The 23,725-nt window shown below is 48.2% G+C and overlaps 1 protein-coding gene across 1 annotated transcript in view; it reads right to left on the bottom strand.

Moving 5' to 3' along the window:
• The window catches only part of LOC116954250 (calretinin-like), a 64,824-nt gene that overhangs the window by 11,934 nt on the left and 29,165 nt on the right, over positions 1-23,725 (bottom strand). The window contains exons 4-10 of the mRNA XM_032974828.2: positions 23,435-23,515; positions 18,466-18,522; positions 11,378-11,455; positions 10,515-10,570; positions 9,887-9,926; positions 8,184-8,237; positions 6,441-6,512 (exon numbers count right to left, since the gene is read on the bottom strand). Of these exons, the coding sequence (XP_032830719.1) occupies positions 6,441-6,512; positions 8,184-8,237; positions 9,887-9,926; positions 10,515-10,570; positions 11,378-11,455; positions 18,466-18,522; positions 23,435-23,515 (438 nt within the window). The remainder of the gene's footprint in view (positions 1-6,440; positions 6,513-8,183; positions 8,238-9,886; positions 9,927-10,514; positions 10,571-11,377; positions 11,456-18,465; positions 18,523-23,434; positions 23,516-23,725) is intronic.

Raw genomic sequence — 23,725 nt, forward strand, 5'->3', positions numbered from 1 at the left:
GCTCACTTCCTCTCGGAGCCTTCAAAGCGACGCGCGAGTTTGTCCCAGCGGCGATAAAACAAAAAACCTGCGTTTCAACTATTATTAAAATATAAATATACCACGTAAAGGCCCACTTAGCTGCGTAGCTCGTTTTTTCAGAAGCGACGTTGGCAATCACAAATGGTCACTCAACGAAGTGATTAATCATCGCGTGGAAAATGTGTAGCAGCCAAATACTCTAAATCAGTCGTTCTTAACCTTTACTGCAGCCCGCACCCCTTTTATTCTCATTAGTTAGAAACACATAATGTTAATAAATACATAGGTGTCATTGAACAAAGTCGTCACGTGTCCGTGCTTAATTTGTGCTCTCGACGATTTACCTTCCAAAAAAATCTGGCATGTCTCACCCCACCAGAAAAGGGCATCTCGCAATTCCAGGGGGTGCGTGCAACCCAGGTTAAGAACACTGCTGTAAGCGCACGCTGATACTAAATAAGGAGAGGAAACCCGGAGGACCTGGATCAAAATCCATGCGACCACCACGGGGAGAGAGACACGCGAATTCAAAATTTACAGCAGGCGTCAGGGTCGGTATCGAACCCACGACCTCCTGAATACCAGGCGAGGTAGTTAACACCTCGCCACCATGAAACTCCAAATTTACAGCAGGCGTCAGGGTCGGGATCGAACCTACGACCTCCTGCATACCAGGCGAGGTAGTCAACATCTCCTAGCCACCTGAATGCGCGCTAGTGCGGTTTCATTTGCGCGCTGCTCCGCCTGCCCCAGCTGCATCCCGCGCTCGTGATTTAGCGAGCTCCTTGCTTCATTGTATATTTACTCGCCCCTTTTGTGAGTTTGAACTTTCATCAAAAGCCGTCTTTGGGGAATAAATAATTCTGAAATTGCTTCTAGCGCAGCGCTGCTTAACGGCTAACACCAACGACGATTATTTGAACCGGTCCTGGGCCTCCTCGAGGTCGGCTCAGCCTAAAATGAGTAATTGTTGCGGTGTGTATATATCGGTACTAGGGATACAAAGGCGGCCGGGCTTGGTGCTGGCCACCCACCCCTTGTGTGCCGTACCGGCCTTCATAGGTGCCACTCGCTAACATTACTTGCCCCAGCAGCTATATGGAGGATCTTTGTCTTTGTGTGTATTATGTACCCATATGTTTACTGCGGGAGGTAAGAGCAGTGGCACAGTGGTTAACGCACTCCACTATGAACCCGTCGACCCGAGTTCAGTTTCTGCCTATTGCTAACATCTATACAATTCTTTCAACGTATGATATTCTAGAGTGAGATGACGGGAGAGACACAGACGAGAGATGTGGGTGTAGTGAGGTGGGAGAAGACAGACAGACGAGGCAGCGTTAGCGGAGAGGAGAGATGCACACAAAAGATGACAGCCATTATGATGTAAAATACGAATAAGTTTTACCCTTTCTGGCAAAAAAAACAGGAGGTGTTAACATATTCAAACGCCAAATAGATACATTTTGCAAGGCATTAAGTCTGCAATAACCACACACAATACTTGTGGCAAAACATGCAAACAAACATGCTCTGAAACTTGATTTGCCTACACCAGTGACAGCCTTCTCTATGGCCTTGTCTCCCCAATGTTAGACCAGAGAACATTGCCAAAAGGCGAACATGTTTTGCCACAAGTATGCGCGGTTAATGCAGACTGGATGCCTGGCATCTGTGCACTCCCGTGTTGTGCTGGACAGAAGCAAGCAAAGCCAGAGCCTCATGCTCCCAGAAGCTCGTGAAGTAAAACATTATTTTTTTATCCAAATATCAGCACGATTCCAAATCCCATGGGTTGTATTTTTGACATGTAATGTTGATAATAATAAATTGCGTATCTATCCAGGAATGCCACACTGAGTCCAAGGACTTGTTCTCGGGAGGACCCTGCCACATTGGGTTTTTATTTCAAGTGGGGAGGAGGAAACAGGAGTACCCGGAGGAAGAATCCCACGCCTTGCGCGAGGGGGCAACACACTATCCCTCTTACAGATGAAAACAGATGGCGATTAGTCCACTCGCTGTGCCGCCCACGGGAAGGGAGTTTCACAGCCCATCTGTGTGTGATCCACCAACCCTCGCTGCTGCCTCCACAGCGCTGGGTCACAGCAGCCACGAGCAACGTGGCCACCACCACTACTGCCACCACCACCACTACCACCACAGCCTGAACATGAGCGTGACGCGTGTGCGATGCATGACGTATGTTTGTGTGCTGCGTGCGCGTGTATATCCTACCATCGTTCTCTCGTATAACTCTGCCTCGTCTACCCAACGTCGACACGAGGGGTTCTCAACCTCTTAGATGCGCCGGGTCCCTCTCACCACGCAGCACAACCCCACAAACACAGTTACGGTTCTCTCAGGCCACATGTCCACGCCTCTGGCGTATGCGGGGGTGAGTGAGGAGGCAATCACTCCACGCTGCGTATCCGCGTGCATTTGTGTTCGTTCGGGGATTTTGCTTGACACTACCTTTTAGCTCGGTGGTAAGGTCCACTGAGCTGAACACCGTAGCTCCTTTTCAGAAGTGACCTGGCCACAAATGATAGCTCAACAGAGTGGCTTATCATGTGTACGTTTATAGCAGTATTTTAAATGTGGAGGGAAAAACTGGAGGACCCGGAGAAAAATCCACGCGACCACAGGCGTCAGAATCGGGATCGAACCCCTATCCCAAACCTTCCGACGGCAAGCTACTCACTCTCCCACGGGTGACTTGATCTCACGAACCGCTTGCGTCTGAACTTGAGAGCGTAGGTCGTCATTAAGGTGGCCAGGTAATCACTATACACGGCTCTTATGACAATACCAAGCGCCGGATTGTGTAGATTAACTTCTGAATGTGAATCAATCAAACTCCATGGGCACAATTGAACGTAGGTGCCCACTGCAATTTGTGTCACCTGTTTCCACTTCCCTCTACCCTGTGCCAACACGCTGAGGCTATGCGCATCTCTCTGGCACCAATCTCTCATGTCAGCCAGCCATTCTTCACAGGCTCTTCCTCTTCTTGCAGTTCCCTTTATTGTTCCCATCATTACAGTTTTTATTTTCCCGTTGTCCTCCAACCTGCATATGTGCCCAAACAAGCTCAGTTTCTAGTGATAGGTTTTTACCATTTTATCTGGTACAAAAACTGACACCTTTATGCAAGGGATCATGTTTGCAATAACCACAACACAAGCAGTCAAAATGCAAACAAAAGATACAACTCTGATAATGATATGCACTGTCCTTGAAGTTGATTGGTCCACACCCGAGACGGCTTTTCTTAGAGCCTAGTCTCCACTGGTGTTGGACCAGAAGACGCCAAAAGGCATTTTGCATTTGACTGCATGTGTTGTGGTTATTGCAAACATGATCCCTTGTATAAAGGTGTCAGTTTTTGTGCCAGATAAAAGGGTTAAAACCTATTACTATATCTTGCTACTGGCAAAGGAGATCTCATAAAGCTCAGTTTCCTTCATCAAGTCTTCTGTTGTGTTCAGCCTTTTTCTTGCTTCTACGTTTGTCACTCTCTGTGGCCAACTTCTGAATGTAGTCAAATAAATAACCGCACAAAAACACATCTCATCAGGCCACAGGGCCTTCTGGGAGTTACTATTTTCAGGAGCATTGATTTGATACAAGCAAAACTGTGGTGTCGTTTCAACAACCAGGTGGCTCATCAGCAGTCAGGTTTGTTTAAACCAAAGCTGGTGCACAAGCACAAACAACAAGGAACTCAACGTGGACGTTAATGACAACATCACGTGTGTGTGTGTGTGGGGCCTGATAAGAAAATACTTCAACAACATGACGTGTGTGTGTGTGTGGGGCCTGATAAGAAAATACTTCAACAGACTACAGTCGACAGTCTGGTGAAGTCGACAGTCTGTTGAAGACAATATGGGGGATCTTTGTCTTTACTAAATAAATATATATATAATCGGCGACGTTGTGGCTCTCTTCTTCATAGCAAGTAAATCAGTAGATAATGTACGTGCTACGAAGATGTGCCCGTCCCCGAAACGGGTCCTAGTTCAGTGCAAAACTTTACAATACGTAACACAAGATGGTCATTAAAAAACAGTAATCCGGGAATAATGCCTTCCCAGAATTAACCGTCGCTGCGCTGTCTCTCTGCCAACCCGTACGGCAGAATAATGAACATATGCATGTTCATGCAAAGAATAATTGACATATTCACGACCAGGCAAAAGTAATGACCATATTCAAGATCAGGCAAATCATAATTAACATATTCACAAACAGGCAAAATATAAGTAACTAAATGATAACGCAAATAATAATTAGCATATTGAACGTAATCATGATTAGGCAAAGCATAATTAACATATTCATGATCAGGCGAATCGCCGCTGAGCTCCGAGCCAAGATAACGTAGCCCGCGTCAGGGTCTGAGACAGGTCAGCCCGGGTAAGGTCAGGAGGTCACTACAAACAACGGTTCTAGAAAGAAAAGGTTAAGTTAATTGACCTTTTGGCTGACATGCCTTCAGAGCAAACTATTCCGTGGGCAATTAAGCAACGCCGTTGACTAGGGAAGGGGAGGGGATCTGCGTTGGCGGTGCCGCACAAGCATGGAGCAGCAAGTACAACAACAACAACCACCACCGTCGCCTTCATCATCAACGATGGCGGACAATGAGGACGGGCGGCGGTGGCCCAGTGCTCGTGACCCGAGTTCGAATCCCGGCCATGGTTTACGGTGGCGAGATGCCAACGACCTCCCCTTGTGTGCAGGAGGCCGTGGGTTTAAATCGCGAGCCTGACGCCTGCTGTGTATTTTTAGTTTGTGGTGCCTCTCTCTCTCCCCTGTCGTCGCGTGGATTTTTCTTACGGGACCTGCGGTTTTTCCCTCCACATTTAGAATCAAAATCGCACGTTTAGAGTATTTGGCTGCTATACATGTCCGCATGATAAGCCACTTCTGAAAAAGAGCTATATATCATTAGACCTCCTTTGCCAGTAGCGAAATGTAATAATAGGGTTTTCCCCTTTTTTTTCTGGCAACAAAACTGAAACCTTTTTTTTACAAGGATTCATGTCTGCATTAACCACAATACCTGCAGTCAAAATGCAAACAAAAAACATACTATGATAATATATGCATTGTCCTTGAAACCTCAAGGACAATGCATACATTATCACCTCAAGCACAAAAGCCAAAGACTCAACATCCCTATACTCTCCTACCTCTCCCCTCTCAACTCACTCTACTCCACACGCTCTTCTGCGTCTTCCCCCTCCCATCTTTCTCAAAATTTGCACGTGTGACTGTGAACTAATGGTCTGGACAAGGCTGAGTGCACTGCATATGCCATGCGGTAATCACACGGCATGTGTGCTGGATAAACCATCATCACGCGAACTCCGCTCATCCTCACAGGAGCAGCGGTGGCTTTTGGCTGGCCATCGACCAAATATAGTCACTGCATTTGCGCGGCGCTTTCAGATGCGCTTCTGCAGCCATCTGGAATTCTCTTCCTTCCGATGTTAGGAAGCCACTGGAGCTGTACAATTTTAAATCTTGATTTGAAATCTCGTTATTTAGAACTGCTTTTTGTGTTTAGTTTGTTGTCCTTTCCCCGCACCTCTGATTAGCACGGTTGGCTATGTACGGTGCAAAAGAAATTCAACATACCAGGACGACTTACAAACATTCGACTTACAAACTTTCAGAGATACGAACAAACCTGTCCCTATGTCCAGCTGCCTGTTCGGACCGAGAGTCGTAAGTTCAACCGCCGTGCAATAGATGATGGTGGTGGCATCTACATCTGCAGAATTTGAAAAAAACAGTGGCATCTACATCTGCAAAACAGGAAGAACCAGTGGTATCTACATGTGCAGAACATGAAGAACCGGTGGCATCTACATCTGCAGAACATGATGAACTAATGGCATCTACATCTGCAGAACCTGAAGAACCAGTGACATCTACATCTGCAGAACATTATGAACCAGTGGCATCTACATCTGCAGAACATGAAGAACCAGTGGTATCTACATGTGCAAAACATGATGAACCAGTGGCATCTACATGTGCAGAACAGGAAGAACCAGTGGTATCTACATGTGCAGAACATGATGAACCAGTGGTATCTACATGTGCAGAACATGAAGAACCGATGGCATCTACATCTGCAGAATATGAAGAACCAGTGGCATCTACATCTACAGGAGATTATACAACTTTTAAAGCCATTACCCGTGTTTAGTGTACATGGCGTACAACGTGTTTGGACAGGAGTAAAGTTGGACTTGCGAACAAATCGGCTTACGAACAGACCTCGAGAACCAAACTCATTCGTAAGTAGACGAGTCTCCGTACATATGTACGTACGGGCGGGAGTCAGGCGCTCGGACATTACTCCGGGGAGCGAGTGTCTAGGGAATGCGTCCGGACGGTACCTGCTTGTTCTTCTCCAGCAAGTCCTTGAGCAGGGCATCCAGCTCGTTCTCGTCGATGTAGCCGCTCCCGTCCTGAAACGATGAACGCACAGAGCAATGCTCGGCCGTGAAAACTCTCACACCGAGCCTCGCCTCCCCCACCCCCAGCATCAAGGGGAGGGGTGGGTGGGTTCGGGGGGACACCGGAACAGACTTCCAGACTGCTCCGGCCAAACTGGTAGCCTAACCTTTGGGGGCTCCTGATTGGTCAGGGTTTATATATATGAATCATATCCATTCATTACACTACACTGAATCTTTGAAGTGGTGACATAAAACCTCTGGATGAGGATGAGATCGATGCCATAAGTTGGATCTCAAAGCTCACGAACAACGCTTGCTCTGCCAGTCTTTGTGGATGTAATGTAGCGGGTGGTGTTGTAGTAGCATAGGCACTGCGCTAAGAACCCAGAGCAACATAGGTTTTAACTCATAATCATAATCTGTATTCAGACTGCAGGAATCCGATGAGCTATGAAGCTCTTTTTGACAGATGGCCAAATGGGAATGTCGTCCATCCCCCCTTACGCGATCTCTTCCACGCCATTTCCCTCTTACTATCTGTCCGTTCTCTCCCAATCCTTCTCCCCTCGTTCTCTCACCCTTCCTGTCTCTGCTCCTTAGACCACTGCCACTTGGAGAGGTGTGTGACCCTGGCTCTTTGTGCCTCTGTATTGTTGCTAGAAGAATATTTCTTTTTGATAGGGAAACAAAGGTTTGCACGCTGACTGGCTGGCAATCGACGATTACCCGATCGCTCCCGTGCGCCGCTTTTTCATCTCGCGATTCATGTTGCGCCAAGTGCCCATTACGCGCACTCAACGTGCAGCATCAAAGCGACGTACGCACGTTTGAGTCATCAAGGCATTCGCAGGAGGCGCATAGATTAAAAAAAACCTTTCATGCGTGTGAACAAACACAAGGCCTCGATCAACAACACTTCCACCCGAACGGATCTAATGCCGCTCGCAAACGTCAGCTCCCCACTTTGCCCTGCGTGCATAGACGTGCGCACAGCGCGCTTCGCACGAGCAATGATCTCTCAGCCTTGCCCAGACCACCAGCTCAAGACGTACGGCAGCAGCCATATTGTCGCCGACACCGGCGGCTCAGGGAGTGCATGGGATGACGCTGTGGTCACATGACGCACACGCGAGGCATCGTGGGAATTGTGCCGTGTCCCGGCAGCTTGTGCGTTTTTTCCATCTCAGAATCAGAATGTTTATTTATACTGGAGGAGGAATCCGATGAGCTATGAAGCTCTTTTTCACAGATGCCCAATAGGGGCTGGTCAGAAGATTACAACAACAATGCAAAAACATGATAGGAGTGCAAAGTATTGGAAAGGTAAACAAATCCCTTAAAACAAATATACAATTAAAACAATAACAATTTTTATCCTGTTGCAATGGTTTTCATCATCAGTAACACAGAGTTGGATTTGAACGAACACTTTCCCTTTAAAGGAAACGATTTACATTTCAAAAAATAGGCGACAGACATCCGTTGGGAGTCGTCCGCAGTTGCGCATGGCAAAAGCTTGCCAAGCTTGCGATGCCCATCCCGGATATCCACGCATGCGTGATTGCCGCTCCTACTTCCCCGCAGCCTTTACGCGTGTTTGTCCAGCTCTGTGCCGGGGAACGCCAGATTAGCTGATACAAAAAAAAAGCACGAAACGCCGCAGATTTCCTTCTGCCGTACCTTGTCGTAGTACGCGAATATCTCGTTGAATTCCTTGGCTGTCATTTTGACTCCCTGCAGCAGAAGGGGAAAGCGTTCCACGGTTAGGGGGGGCAGCAGTCGCCTCCGCTGACACTACTGCGCACACACACGTGGCCACACCGCAAGGGTACGTACGGGGGTGCAGCCCCTAGAGGGAAGGTCCACAGGGCATCTTGGCACCGCTCTGCCAGGCTGGACGGACGTTCTTGGAAGAGGTGGAAGTACCCACATTTGGCGAGATGTTAACTACATCACCTGGTTATACAGGAGGTCGTGGGTTCGATCCCGACCCTGACGCCTGCTGGAAATATGGAGTTTTTCGTGTTTCTCTCCCTGTGGTAGCATGGATTTTTTTCCCCCGGGTCTTCCGTTTTTTTCATCCACATTTAGAATCAACATGCGTTTAGACTATTTGACTGCTTAATAAATATCCACATGATAAGCCAATTCGTTGAGCTATCATTGTGATAGCCAGACCGCTTCTGAAAAAGAGCTACGTAGCTCTGTGGGGCCTTACCTGGTAAAATAAAAAAGTAGCCACGTTTTTTTGTTGTTTCATTTTTACCCCAGCACATGCGACCTGCCGGTTGACGAACTGTGGTGACCCCATTTATACTGCTGGGTGGACAGAGGCGGCTGGGCGATTTAAGAAACTTGCACCGTTATTTCAACTGCGACCTCAGGATTGCACGTTCGATTCCAGATGGAATCGAACCGGCGACCTCACAATTGAAAGTCCGGCATGCCGTTGACCTTTACACCACAGGGCAGTGCACATACGCACTGCGCATGATTTATATCAGACCTATACGGAGTTATGACGTTTGACAATACAATTATTGTGATTTGGATCAAGATTCAGTTCAAGAATCAGTGTTTTTTCAGCCCTGCGTGTTGTCGTCTTCATCTCCGTCAAAGCACAAAGGTGCTTTCGTGTTGATGTGTGTATCGTTTTTGTCTTTAAGTCGTCACATTATGCACGCGTCGTGGGCGCAAGAGCCGTTCGCCATTGTTGGACAGACGACCCGTTACGTGCACGTACGTGATGCGTGAATGTTCGGGACGCGTCTCCGAATATTCGCATTTGGCGAAAATTCTCAAATCGGGCCTACAGATATACAGCACGGATCTTTCAGACCACCGCGATTTCGCTTTGTTTCCGATAGATCCCAAAACCGGAAGTGACATCACATCGGTATGCCGCCACTTCCATGCTCTCCCCCCCCCCCCCCCCCGTGAGGGTGATGTCACGTTGGCGTGGGGCGACGTCACTGCTGCCAGCACGAAGACTGTTATAACTTTGTAAATTGTCCCGAACATATCCTTGTCCTCTCCGTGTGTTTGTGTGTGAGGAGCGGTGGCACAGTTACATTATTAGCGTACTGCGCGACAAACCCGTTCAACCCGAGTTCGATTTCCGCTTACGGCCAATATTAGAGGTGATTATCTGAACCGGTCCTGGACCTCCCATAGGTCGACTCAGCTTTAAATGAGTCCCTGGTGCAGTGTGTAAATATAGCCCTCTGTGGAGACAAAGACAGCCGGGCATGGTGTTGGTCACCCACCCCCTCTTGTGCCATGCCAGACTTCATAGGTGCTACTCACCACCAGCACTTGCCCCAACGGTCTGTTGAGGCTCATACGGGGGTGAGGATCTTTGTGTGAATTGCGAGTGCACTCACCTGAAACTTCAACAGGAAGTTTTCCTGCACAGGAAGCAACCTGCGGTGGGCGGAAAACAACAACACAGGTGTACACTTTGGTTTTACTCGGTAAAGTCACGTAGATAAAATAAAACAAATTAAAACAATTAAATCACGACGTTTCAGAGGCAACACAAGCATCCGTCTTCAGGTGTAAAAGTCAACGCAGAATATCTGTGTCAGGAGCACAGTTCAGAGACGACCTTGCATTATATACAGGTTAAGGGAGGGGGGAGGAGTCAGTAAGGGGGGCGTGGGTGGGTGGGAGGGCTGGGCTAAGCAGCCTTTTAATAGAATGCTGCGGGTAACACCCACTTCTCAAAGCTCACATCAAAGGGCCCCCTGAAGCTTGTGTTGCCTCCGAAACGTCGTGATTTAATTATTTTGTTTTATTTTACCTACGTGACTTTACCGAATAAAACCAAAGAGTATGAATCCTTGGAGTCACGAAAGCTTCAAATCTAGAACACAGGTGTACACAGCGTGGAGACGTCGATCTAATATGGGATAGGGAGAGACGAACCGATGGACGAGACAGGAGTGTGGGGGGCAGGGGGGGTGAACGAGGGGGGGGGAGCTTAACGATCGGGGGGGGCCTTCCACTCACCTCGCCATTTCACCCAGACCCAATTTTCCATCACGGTTGGTGTCGAATATTCTCAACTGCAACGAGCGACGCGGACACACACACACACGCGCACACACAAACAAAAACACAACGTCAAAGCGGCGACGGATTCGGCACTTGGCTCGAGCTGAACGAGGCTGAAGACTCGCGACGAAGCGGCTCGGCGGCACCGCACCCTGCCGATGAGACCCGGAGAGGTCGAATACCCGTGCGGGGTTCGCTTCATTTAAAGCAAAACCCCGCGGGAAAACCCTGGCTGCCTGGAATCCAACCCCAAGTTCTCGGCGGTGCTGGCAGGGTATGCCACCCTCTGTGCCAGCCCATGCCACCTACGAGCAAGCCAAGTAAACGTACCGATGGGTGGAGCGCTAACGGCGGCGGTGAAACTCGCTGCACCGCGAACCCGGCGATCCGAGATGGATTCCCGGCCACGGACGACATCAGTGAAGAGTTGAAAGTGATCATCTGAACCGGAGCAGGCGAATCCATCGCTGGGTTCGCAGGCGTGGCGCGCTAGCCGCTGCGCTGCCGCTCCCCATAATGTGTACGCACACGCACGGATGCTCGCTGGTGGTCAGCGAGTGTGTGAGCCGGGTGGGGAGTAAGTGCGGAGAGAGTGGAAGGAGGAGTGCAGACGGAGGAGTTCGGAGGCAGCAGAGGGTGCGGAGGGAGGAGTGCGGAGGTGTGGACGAAGGAGTGCGGAGGGAGGAGTTCGAAGGGTGCGGAGGTGTGGAGGGAAGAGTTCGAAGGAAGGAGTGCAGAGGGAGGAGTTGGGAGCGAGTAGTGAGGAGAGTGCGGAGGACGGAGCTCAGAGGGTACGGAGGGAGGAGTGTGGCGCTCACGATGGTGTGCGTGTACTCGTCCAGCTTGTCGTTGTCGTACTTCTTGCGGGCCTTGGTCAGCAGGTCACGCAGGAAGTTCTACCAGCGCGGCGGCACACACAGGGGACACACGCTCGCGACTAGAGACACACAGACACTCTAGACACTAGTGACACACAGACACTCTAGACACTAGTGACACACAGACACTCTAGACACTAGTGACACACACACACACACTAGACACTAGTGACACACAGACACTCTAGACACTAGTGACACACAGACACTCTAGACACTAGTGACACACAGACACTCTAGACACTAGTGACACACACACACACTCTAGACACTAGTAACACACACACACACTAGACGCTAGTGACACACAGACACTCTAGACACTAGTGACACACACACACTCTAGACACTAGTGACACACAGACACTCTAGACACTAGTGACACACACACTCTAGACACTGGTGACACACACACACGCTCGAGACTAGAGACACACACATACTCTAGAAACTAGTGACACACATACATACTCTAGACACTAGTGACACACACACATACTCTAGACACTAGTGACACACACACACTCTAGACACTAGTGACACACACTCTAGACACTAGTGCCACACACTCTAGACACGAGTGACACACAAATACTCTAGACACTAGTGACATACAGACACTCTATACACTAGTGACACACAGACACTCTAGACACTAGTGACACACACACACACTCTAGACACTAGTGACACACACTCTAGACACTAGTGACACACAGATACTCTAGACACTAGTGACATACAGACACTCTAGACACTAGTGACACACAGACACTCTAGACACTAGTGACACACAGATAGTCTAGACACTAGTGACACACACATACTCTAGACACTAGTGACACACAGATACTCTAGACACTAGTGACACACAGACACTCTAGACACTAGTGACACACAGACACTCTAGACACGAGTGACACACAGACACTCTAGACACTAGTGACACACACATACTCTAGACACTAGTGACACACACACACACTAGACACTAGTGACACACACACACTCTAGACACTAGTGACACACAGACACTCTAGACACTAGTGACACACACACTCTAGACACTGGTGACACACACACACGCTCGAGACTAGAGACACACACATACTCTAGAAACTAGTGACACACATACATACTCTAGACACTAGTGACACACACACATACTCTAGACACTAGTGACACACACACTCTAGACACTAGTGACACACACACACACACTCTAGACACTAGTGACACACACTCTAGACACTAGTGCCACACACTCTAGACACGAGTGACACACAAATACTCTAGACACTAGTGACATACAGACACTCTAGACACTAGTGACACACAGACACTCTAGACACTAGTGACACACACACACACTCTAGACACTAGTGACACACACTCTAGACACTAGTGACACACAGATACTCTAGACACTAGTGACATACAGACACTCTAGACACTAGTGACACACAGACACTCTAGACACTAGTGACACACAGATACTCTAGACACTAGTGACACACACATACTCTAGACACTAGTGACACACAGATACTCTAGACACTAGTGACACACAGACACTCTAGACACTAGTGACACACAGACACTCTAGACACGAGTGACACACAGACACTCTAGACACTAGTGACACACACATACTCTAGACACTAGTGACACACACACTCTAGACACTAGTGACACACACACACACTCGCGACTAGAGACACACAAATACTCTAGACACTAGTGACACACACACACTAGACACTAGTGACACACAGACCCTCTAGACACTAGTGACACACACACACTCTAGACACTAGTGACACACACACACACACTAGACACTAGTGACACACAGACACTCTAGACACTAGTGACACACAGACACTCTAGACACTAGTGACACACAGACACTCTAGACACTAGTGACGACACACACTCTAGACACTAGTGACACACACACACTCTAGACACTAGTGACATACAGACACTCTAGACACTAGTGACACACAGACACTCTAGACACTAGTGACACACAGATACTCTAGAAACTAGTGACACACAGACACTCTAGACACTAGTGACACACAGACACTCTAGACACTAGTGACACACAGACACTCTAGACACGAGTGACACACAGACACTCTAGACACTTGTGACACACATACTCTAGACACTAGTGACACACACACACACACTCTAGACACTAGTGACACACACACACACTCTAGACACTAGTGACACGCACACACACTCTAGACACTAGTGACACACACACTCTAGACACTGGTGACACACACACACGCTCGAGACTAGAGACACACACATACTCTAGAAACTAGTGACGCACATACACACTCTAGACACTAGTGACACACACTCTAGACACTAGTGACACACACATACTCTAGACACTAGTGACACACACACACACACTCTAGACACTAGTGACACACACTCTAGACACTAGTGACACACAGATACTCTAGACACTAGTGACATACAGACACTCTAGACACTAGTGACACACAGACACTCTAGACACTAGTGACACACAGATACTCTAGACACTAGTGACACACAGACACTCTAGACACTAGTGACACACAGACACTCTAGACACGAGTGACACACAGACACTCTAGACACGAGTGACACACAGACACTCTAGACATTAGTGACACACACATACTCTAGACACTAGTGACACACACATACTCTAGACACTAGTAACACACACACACACTAGACACTAGTGACACACACTAGACACTAGTGGCACACACACACTCTAGACACTAGTGACACACACACTGGACACTAGTGACACACACACACACACTCTAGACACTAGTGACACACAGATACTCTAGACACTAGTGACATACAGACACTCTAGACACTAGTGACACACAGACACTCTAGACACTAGTGACACACAGATACTCTAGACACTAGTGACACACAGACACTCTAGACACTAGTGACACACAGACACTCTAGACACTAGTGACACACAGACACTCTAGACACGAGTGACACACAGACACTCTAGACACTTGTGACACACACATACTCTAGACACTAGTGACACACACACACACTCTAGACACTAGTGACACACACACACACTCTAGACACTAGTGACACACACACACACTCTAGACACTAGTGACACACACACTCTAGACACTGGTGACACACACACACGCTCGAGACTAGAGACACACACATACTCTAGAAACTAGTGACGCACATACACACTCTAGACACTAGTGACACACACTCTAGACACTAGTGACACACACATACTCTAGACACTAGTGACACACACACACACTCTAGACACTAGTGACACACACTCTAGACACTAGTGACACACAGATACTCTAGACACTAGTGACATACAGACACTCTAGACACTAGTGACACACAGACACTCTAGACACTAGTGACACACAGATACTCTAGACACTAGTGACACACAGACACTCTAGACACTAGTGACACACAGACACTCTAGACACGAGTGACACACAGACACTCTAGACACGAGTGACACACAGACACTCTAGACATTAGTGACACACACATACTCTAGACACTAGTGACACACACATACTCTAGACACTAGTAACACACACACACACTAGACACTAGTGACACACACTAGACACTAGTGGCACACACACACTCTAGACACTAGTGACACACACACTGGACACTAGTGACACACACACACTCTAGACACTAGTGACACACAGATACTCTAGACACTAGTGACATACAGACACTCTAGACACTAGTGACACACAGACACTCTAGACACTAGTGACACACACACTCTAGACACTAGTGACACACAGACACTCTAGACACTAGTGATACACACATACTCTAGACACTAGTGACACACAGACACTCTAGACACTAGTGACACACAGACACTCTAGACACTAGTGACACACAGACACTCTAGACACTAGTGACACACACACACACTCTAGACACTAGTGACACACAGACACACTCTAGACACTAGTGACACACCGACACTCTAGACACTAGTGACACACAGATACTCTAGACACTAGTGACATACAGACACTCTAGACACTAGGTGACACACACACTCTAGACACTAGTGACACACAGACACTCTAGACACTAGTGACACATACTCTAAACACTAGTGACACACACACACTCTAGACACTGGTGCACACACACTCTCTAGACACTAGTGACACACACATACTCTAGACACTAGTGACACACACATACTCTAGACACTAGTGACACACAGACACTCTAGACACTAGTGACACAAAGACACTCTAGACACTAGTGACACACAGACACTCTAGACACTAGTGACACACACACACACTCTAGACACTAGTGACACACAGACACTCTAGACACTAGTGATACACACAGACACTCTAGACACTAGTGACACACACACATACTCTAGACACTAGTGACACACACACACACACTCTAGACACTAGTGACACACACACACACGCTAGACACTAGTGACACACACACCCACACGCTAGACACTAGTGACACACAGACACTCTAGACACTAGTGACACACACACACACTCTAGACACTAGTGACACACACACACACTCTAGACACTAGTGACACACACACACTCTAGACACTAGTGACACACACACACACACTCTGGACACTAGTGACACACAGACACTCTAGACACTAGTGACACACACATACTCTAGACACTAGTGACACACACACGCTAGACACTAGTGACACACACACACACGCTAGACACTAGTGACACACACACACTCTAGACACTAGTGACACACACACACTCTAGACACTAGTGACACACACACTCTAGACACTAGTGACACACAGACACTCTAGACACTAGTGACATACACACACACTCTGGACACTAGTGACACACACACACACTCTGGACACTAGTGACACACACACTCTAGACACTAGTGACACACACATACTCTAGACACTAGTAACACACACAGACACTCTAGACACTAGTGACACACACATACTCTATACACTAGTAACACACACAGACACTCTAGACACTAGTAACACACACACACACTCTAGACACTAGTAACACACACACTCTAGACACTAGTAACACACACACACTCTAGACACTAGTGACACACACACACACTCTGGACACTAGTGACACACACACACACTCTAGGCACTAGTGACACACACACACTCTGGACACTAGTGACACACACACACTCTAGACACTAGTGACACACACACACTCTAGACACTAGTAACACACACAGACACTCTAGGCACTAGTGACACACAGACACTCTAGACACTAGTGACACACACATACTCTAGACACTAGTAACACACACAGACACTCTAGACACTAGTAACACACACACACTCTAGACACTAGTAACACACACACACACTCTAGACACTAGTAACACACACACACACTCTAGACACTAGTGACACACACACACACTCTGGACACTAGTGACACACACACACTCTAGGCACTAGTGACACACACACACTCTGGACACTAGTGACACACACACACTCTAGACACTAGTGACACACACACACTCTGGACACTAGTGACACACACACACACTAGACACTAGTGACACACAGACACTCTAGACACTAGTGACACACACACACTCTGGACACTAGTGACACACACAGACACTCTAGACACTAGTGACAGACACACAGACACACTGGACACTAGTGACACACACACACACACACTAGGCACTAGTGACACACACACTGGACACTAGTAACACACAGACACTCTAGGCACTAGTGACACACACACATTCTAGGCACTAGTGACACACACACACTCTAGACACTAGTGGCACACACTAGACACTAGTGACACACACACACTGTAGACACTAGTGACACACACACACACGCTAGACACTAGTGACACACACACACACACTAGACACTAGTGACACACACAGACACTCTAGGCACTAGTGACACACACACACTAGACACTAGTGACACACACACACTCTAGACACTAGTGACACACACACTCTAGACACTAGTAGCACACACAGATACTCTAGACACTAGTGACACACACACACACGCTAGAGACTAGTGACACACACACGCTAGACACTAGTGACACACACACTCTAGACACTAGTAGCACACACAGATACTCTTGACACTAGTGACACACACACACACACGCTAGACACTAGTGACACACACACACGCTAGACACTAATGACACATACATACTCTAGGCACGAGAGTAGTGAACGCTATATTAGTGACTGAAGAAAACTTACCACAAAGACAAAGATTCCCCGTGTAGCCTACCCAGGCTGTTGGGGCAAGTGCTGTTAGCGAGCACCTATGAAGGCCCACAAGGCACACAAGGGGGTGGGTGGCCAACACCACGCCCGGCCACCTTTGTCTCCCGAGTGCCGATGTTTACACACCGCACCAGGTACTCATTTGAGACCGAATCGACCCAGGGGATGTTCAGGGCCAGATGGCAACGCATTATGGTGTGATCGTGAAGATGGTGGTGGTGATGGTGGTGGTGGCGATGCTGGTGGTGATGGTGTGGTGGCGCTGGTGATTTTGACGATGGTGGTGATGCTGGTGGTGATGGTGGTGGCGTTGGTGGTGGTTATGCTGGTAGTGATGACGGCGGTGGTAGTGATGCTAGTGTTGAAGGCGGTGGTGATGATGGCTGATGGTGTTTGTGGTGGAGGAGGTGATGCTGGTAGCGATGATGATGATGATGGTGTTGGCGGTGGTGGTGATAGAGCATCAGGAGGAGTGTTGTAGGAGGGCGGGCGTCGTTTTTCCCGAGGTATTCTCGACTTCACTGCAAGCCACGGTGCTCTGCCGCACGAACCGACGGATCGACCGCGCGCCGCTCATTGTTCGCACGTCGCCGGGGGAATCGATCTCGTATCCGAGCGCCCACGCTTACGCCTCGACGCACCTTCAGCTCGTTGGCCTCGATGTAGCCGCTGCGGTCCGTGTCGTATCGCCTCCACGTCTGCGACGAAAAGGGGGGGGGGGCAGCGGGGGGTAGAGATGCTAGGAAGGTCAACGGCAAAGGTCAAGGTGGATGTCAAGAGGTCCACCAAGGCCGGCACCGTCACCCGGAGACCGAGGGGCTCGAGACCCCGGCCGGAAGGCCACGTGCGGCGAAGGAAAAGGAAAAAAATACTTGGCTCCTGATTGGTGGAACCTCTTTGTGTGTGAGGCACGGAGCACGTGTCCCCGACCCCTCCCCCGGCTCCTCACTGGGCAGCTGTGAAGGCCACAATCCCCTAACTATCAAACCTGGCAGGACCCTCCTGAAAACAACGAGGCTTTCCTGGGTAATCGATGATAGGTTTGCGGTATCATCGCAGATGTTGTGTATGGAGGTAGGGGCGTTGTATGTACGGGGGAGTGGAGGTGCAGCGGTTAGCACTACGCTGCGCTACAAACCCGGCGGAACCCTGTTCGATTCCCGCTCACGGCCAACACCCAGTGACGATAATTCATAATGAAGGTTTTTGGGTTTCGCTGGTAAGTTACTCTCCAACACACCGTTGGGCTGAAGTCGTAACTATTTGGCGTTTTGTTTACGTGACAAATCCCTTACTAATTGGCTGTGTCAGGTGGTGGAGGGCTTCGACACATTTATACTTACGCAATCTAACCCAAAAACCTTCATTATGAATATTGGTCGCGAAAGCCTACGTGTTACACTGAGTGACGATCATCTTAACAGACCCTGGGAGTCTTCCCCTAGGTTGACTTAGCATCAAATGAGTACCTGGTGTGGTGTGTAAACATCACAAATGAGGAGACAAAGGCAGTTGGGCGTGGTGCTGGCCACCCACCCCCTCGTGTACCGTTCCCACCTTCATAGGTGCTACTCGCTAACAGCACTCGCCCCAACAGTCTGCTAAAGGTTATACGGTGGGATCTTTGTCTTTGTATGTACAGGATAGCTGGTTAGAATGTTGCATTACGAAGCCATGCGGGTCCAGTTCGAGTCCAGGCCCTGACTAACATCAGTGGTGAGTCATATAGACATCTGTGAACTACTGTTCGTAAGTTGCTTTGTTCGTAAGTTTAACTTTACTCCTGTCGATTCTAAACATGTTGTACACTAAACACGGTAAATAGCTTTAAAAGTTGTACAATCTCCTGTAGATGTAGATGCCACTGGTTCTTCATGTTCTGCAGACGTAGATGCCACCACCGCCATCTATTGCACGGTGGTTGAACTTACGACTCTCGGTACCAACAGATTCGACATATGGACAGGTTTGTTCGTATCCCTGGAAGGTTGTAAGTGGAACGTTCGTAAGTCGAGGAGTCCTGTATTCTGATATCCTCATCGGTTCTCCCGCCACCCCACCATCGCCAAGCGGCATTGGAATGCCATGGGTGAAGTAGGTCAAGACAACCTCATAACCAACGAGGATATTGAGAGGTCTCCTCCACCCATTGGTGGATTACGAGCGGTTGGAATGAATTTGCGTTTTCTGTTAAATGAGACACCCGCTCGCCCCACCTCCCCCCCCAAATCAGCCTAGAGCCGTTAAATAATTCATTGGTAAAAAAATAAAAAAATTCGAAGCATTCATTAATTTGTGATTCACTCCATTACACTGTGGGAGGAGGGGGGGGAGAGGAAGCAGATGCACGCTTCCCTATACGCGAACAAAGAAAACGTCGAGTTGATCGTGCGAAAATGCGCGCTGACGTTCCGAGAGAAAACCCATGAGAGCTTAATGATGACCCGAAATGTTTATGAATCTCCGAAAGGCTTTGCCATTTGGACCATTAATAATACAAGCTTGCAGGACGTGCCTCCGTGCCCAAAGTGTCCCTCGAGCTCAAGCGAGCCACGCCGAGGCGCTCGTATCCATCGGTGGCCCAGAATCAGCGGCAGAAAGTCCGTGTTATCATGGATGGGAACTCAGTGACAAAGCCGTTTTTCTTATTATTGACTCAAGAAGAATGATAGCTCCGAGTCAACTCTTGACTGGGATTTGAACGTGTGCCCTTCTGATTGAGAGCCAATCAGCGATTTTTTAAAATGCAATTTTGGATTTATTTATTTGTAAGGACACTTTTGGATTTTTCCATCCCCTTTTGTGATCTGGATGAATAATTTAACGGGCATTTGATCACTGACCCAACCGCAGAGCCACCCGGTGTCAGTTTCCCCTGCGGCCGGTGGTCCAGAGCGGAATCGCGATTGCTTGGTGAGCGACAGGCACGGCGATCGCGAAGCGCCGCCGCCTGCGATGACAGAGATCCGAGGTGGTTGGCGCTGTGGGCACCAAGCTCAACCCATGGAGCAGGCAGCAACGCTACTGCCCGGTTCAATCATTTGCCGGCAGCTTTTCAGATATTCGCCGTGAGGCCACTCCTGAAGCCGTGCCGATTTGAGTAGATGGGTGTCTGCAGTGAGGGAAAAAAGTATTTGATCCCCTGCTGATTTCGTACGTTTGCCCACTGACAAAGAAATTATCAGTCTATAATTTAAATGGTAGGTTTATTTGAACAGTGAGAGACAGAATAACAACAAAACATCCGGAAAAACGCATGTCAAAAATGTTACAAATTGATTTGCATTTTAATGAGGGAAATAAGTATTTGACCCCCTCTCAATCAGAAAGATTTCTGGCTCCCAGGTGTTTTTTATACAGGTAACGAGCTGAGATTAGGAGCACACTCTTAAAGGGAGTGCTCCTAATCTCAGCTTGTTACATGTATAAAAGACACCTGTTCACAGAAGCAATCAATCAGATTCCAAACTATCCACCATGGCCAAGACCAACGAGCTCTCAAAGGATGTCAGGGACAAGATTGTAGACCTACACAAGGCTGGCATGGGCTACAAGACCATTGCCAAGCAGCTTGGTGAGAAGGTGACAAAAGTTGGTGCGATTATTCGCAAATGGAAGAAACACAAAAGAACTGTCAATCTCCCTCGGCCTGGGGCTCCATGCAAGATCTCACCTCGTGGAGTTGCAATGATCATGAGAACGGTGAGGAATCAGCCCAGAACTACACGGGAGGATCTTCTCAATGATCTCAAAGCAGCTGGGACCATAGTCACCAAGAAAACAATTGGTAACACACTACGCCGTGTAGGACTGAAATCCTGCAGCGCCCGCAAGGTCCCCCTGCTCAAGAAAGCACATATACATGACCGTCTGAAGTTTGCCAATGAACATCTGAATGATTCAGAGGACAACTGGGTGAAAGTGTTGTGGTCAGATGAGACCAAAATGGAGCTCTTTGGCATCAACTCAACTCGCCATGTTTGGAGGAGGAGGAATGCTGCCTATGACCCCAAGAACACCATCCCCACCGTCAAACATGGAGGTGGAAACATTTTGCTTTGGGGGTGTTTTTCTGCTAAGGGGACAGGACAACTTCACCGCATCAAAGGGACGATGGACGGGGCCATGTACCGTCAAATCTTGGTTGAGAACCTCCTTCCCTCAGCCAGGACATTGAAAATGGGTCATGGATGGGTATTCCAGCATGACAATGACCAAAAACACATGGCCAAGGCAACAAAGGAGTGGCTCAAGAAGAAGCACATTAAGGTCCTGGAGTGGCCTAGCCAGTCTCCAGACCTTGATCCCATAGAAAATCTGTGGAGGGAGCTGAAGGTTCGAGTTTCCAAACGTCAGCCTCGAAACCTTAATGACTTAGAGAAGATCTGCAAAGAGGAGTGGGACAAAATCCCTCCTGAGATGTGTGCAACCCTAGGGGCCAACTACAAGAAACGTCTGACCTCTGTGATTGCCAACAAGGGTTTTGCCATCAAGTACTAAGTCATGTTTTGCAGAGGGGTCAAATACTTATTTCCCTCATTAAAATGCAAATCAATTTATAACATTTTTGACATGCGTTTTTCTGGATTTTGTTGTTATTCTGTCTCTCACTGTTCAAATAAACCTACCATTAAAATTATAGACTGATCATTTCTTTGTCAGTGGGCAAACGTACAAAATCAGCAGGGGATATATATGTATATAGGTCTATGGGTCTTTATGGAGGAGGCTTGTGGAGGACTCTGCTGGTCAGTTGGAGGCAGTCACCCTCCAACAACAACGGAGGGCAGAGGATCATGCTAACAACAATGAGCGGAGCGCCGGGCGGGTCAACGCAGCAAGTTCGCACAGTAGGGGGCACAGATGGTGCATCTGCCGGTCATCTCAGTCAGCAAACCCATGGCACCTGGGTCTGTCCCGTGACCTGCTGTCAGCGACCCTTCGACAAATCAAGTGGCCTCAAAAAGTGAACCTGGCCTGGTAACAGGCACCATGGTGACGTCACTGCCACTTAGTGGTGCATTGCGCGTGTTGTTGTTATGGGTCTCTATGCAAGTCAAGGCATCTCTACGTCAATAAATATCTCAATCCATGGACACACACAGTAACGCCGATGCCTACTTCAACAATTCGCCAGCGGGGTTTCGGAAATTAACCGCGAGGCTGCTCCTGAAGTTGTCCACTGGCCCACTCGTCAAGAGCGACATGAACACCAACACGCATTGCTGTTCAACTCTCAGCTTACAGATGAAGCAGAAGAGGAATCTCATCGGATCCGGATCGATATCTTTTGCTTGCACCACCACGTTGTGATAATGATGAATACGATGATCACGATGATTTGATGACGATCGTGATTATGAACATGATGTGTATATGTTGAACTTCTTTCGCACAATACATAGCGAACTGTGCTAATCGGAGGGGCGAGATGACGCTCATGATAATGACTGTAATGATAATGATCGTGATAATGATCATGATGATTGTGATTATGATGTGGTTATCATGATGATCATGATGGCAATGATTGTGATAATGATTATCATGATGATGATGATTGCGGTGGTGGTGATGGTGATGATCCCAACTCATAGTGGACCAACGCACCTCCATGAACTCGGCGCTGGACTTGACGTGTTGCCGGAAGAAGAGAAGGAAGTTCTCCTCGGTCGGGAGAATTTGCGCCAACTGCGGATTTAAATAAAAACACAAAAATATAGAAATCTCATAAATCACACGGCTTCAAAACTACAATACCTCGGGAATGGCCACGCTCTCTTGTCAACATCCTCCAACATACTCCTTTTCTTCCTCGTGATGGAAAACAACGACTTTGTTCATCTCTCTGCTCTCTTTTTCCGTTTTAAGTTTATAATCTCAATTTACATTCCAGTTGCG

Source organism: Petromyzon marinus, chromosome 54, assembly GCF_048934315.1.
Source record: "Petromyzon marinus isolate PM22_M1 ecotype Great Lakes invasive population chromosome 54, UKy_Petmar_22M1.pri1.0, whole genome shotgun sequence".
NCBI lineage: Eukaryota > Metazoa > Chordata > Hyperoartia > Petromyzontiformes > Petromyzontidae > Petromyzon > Petromyzon marinus.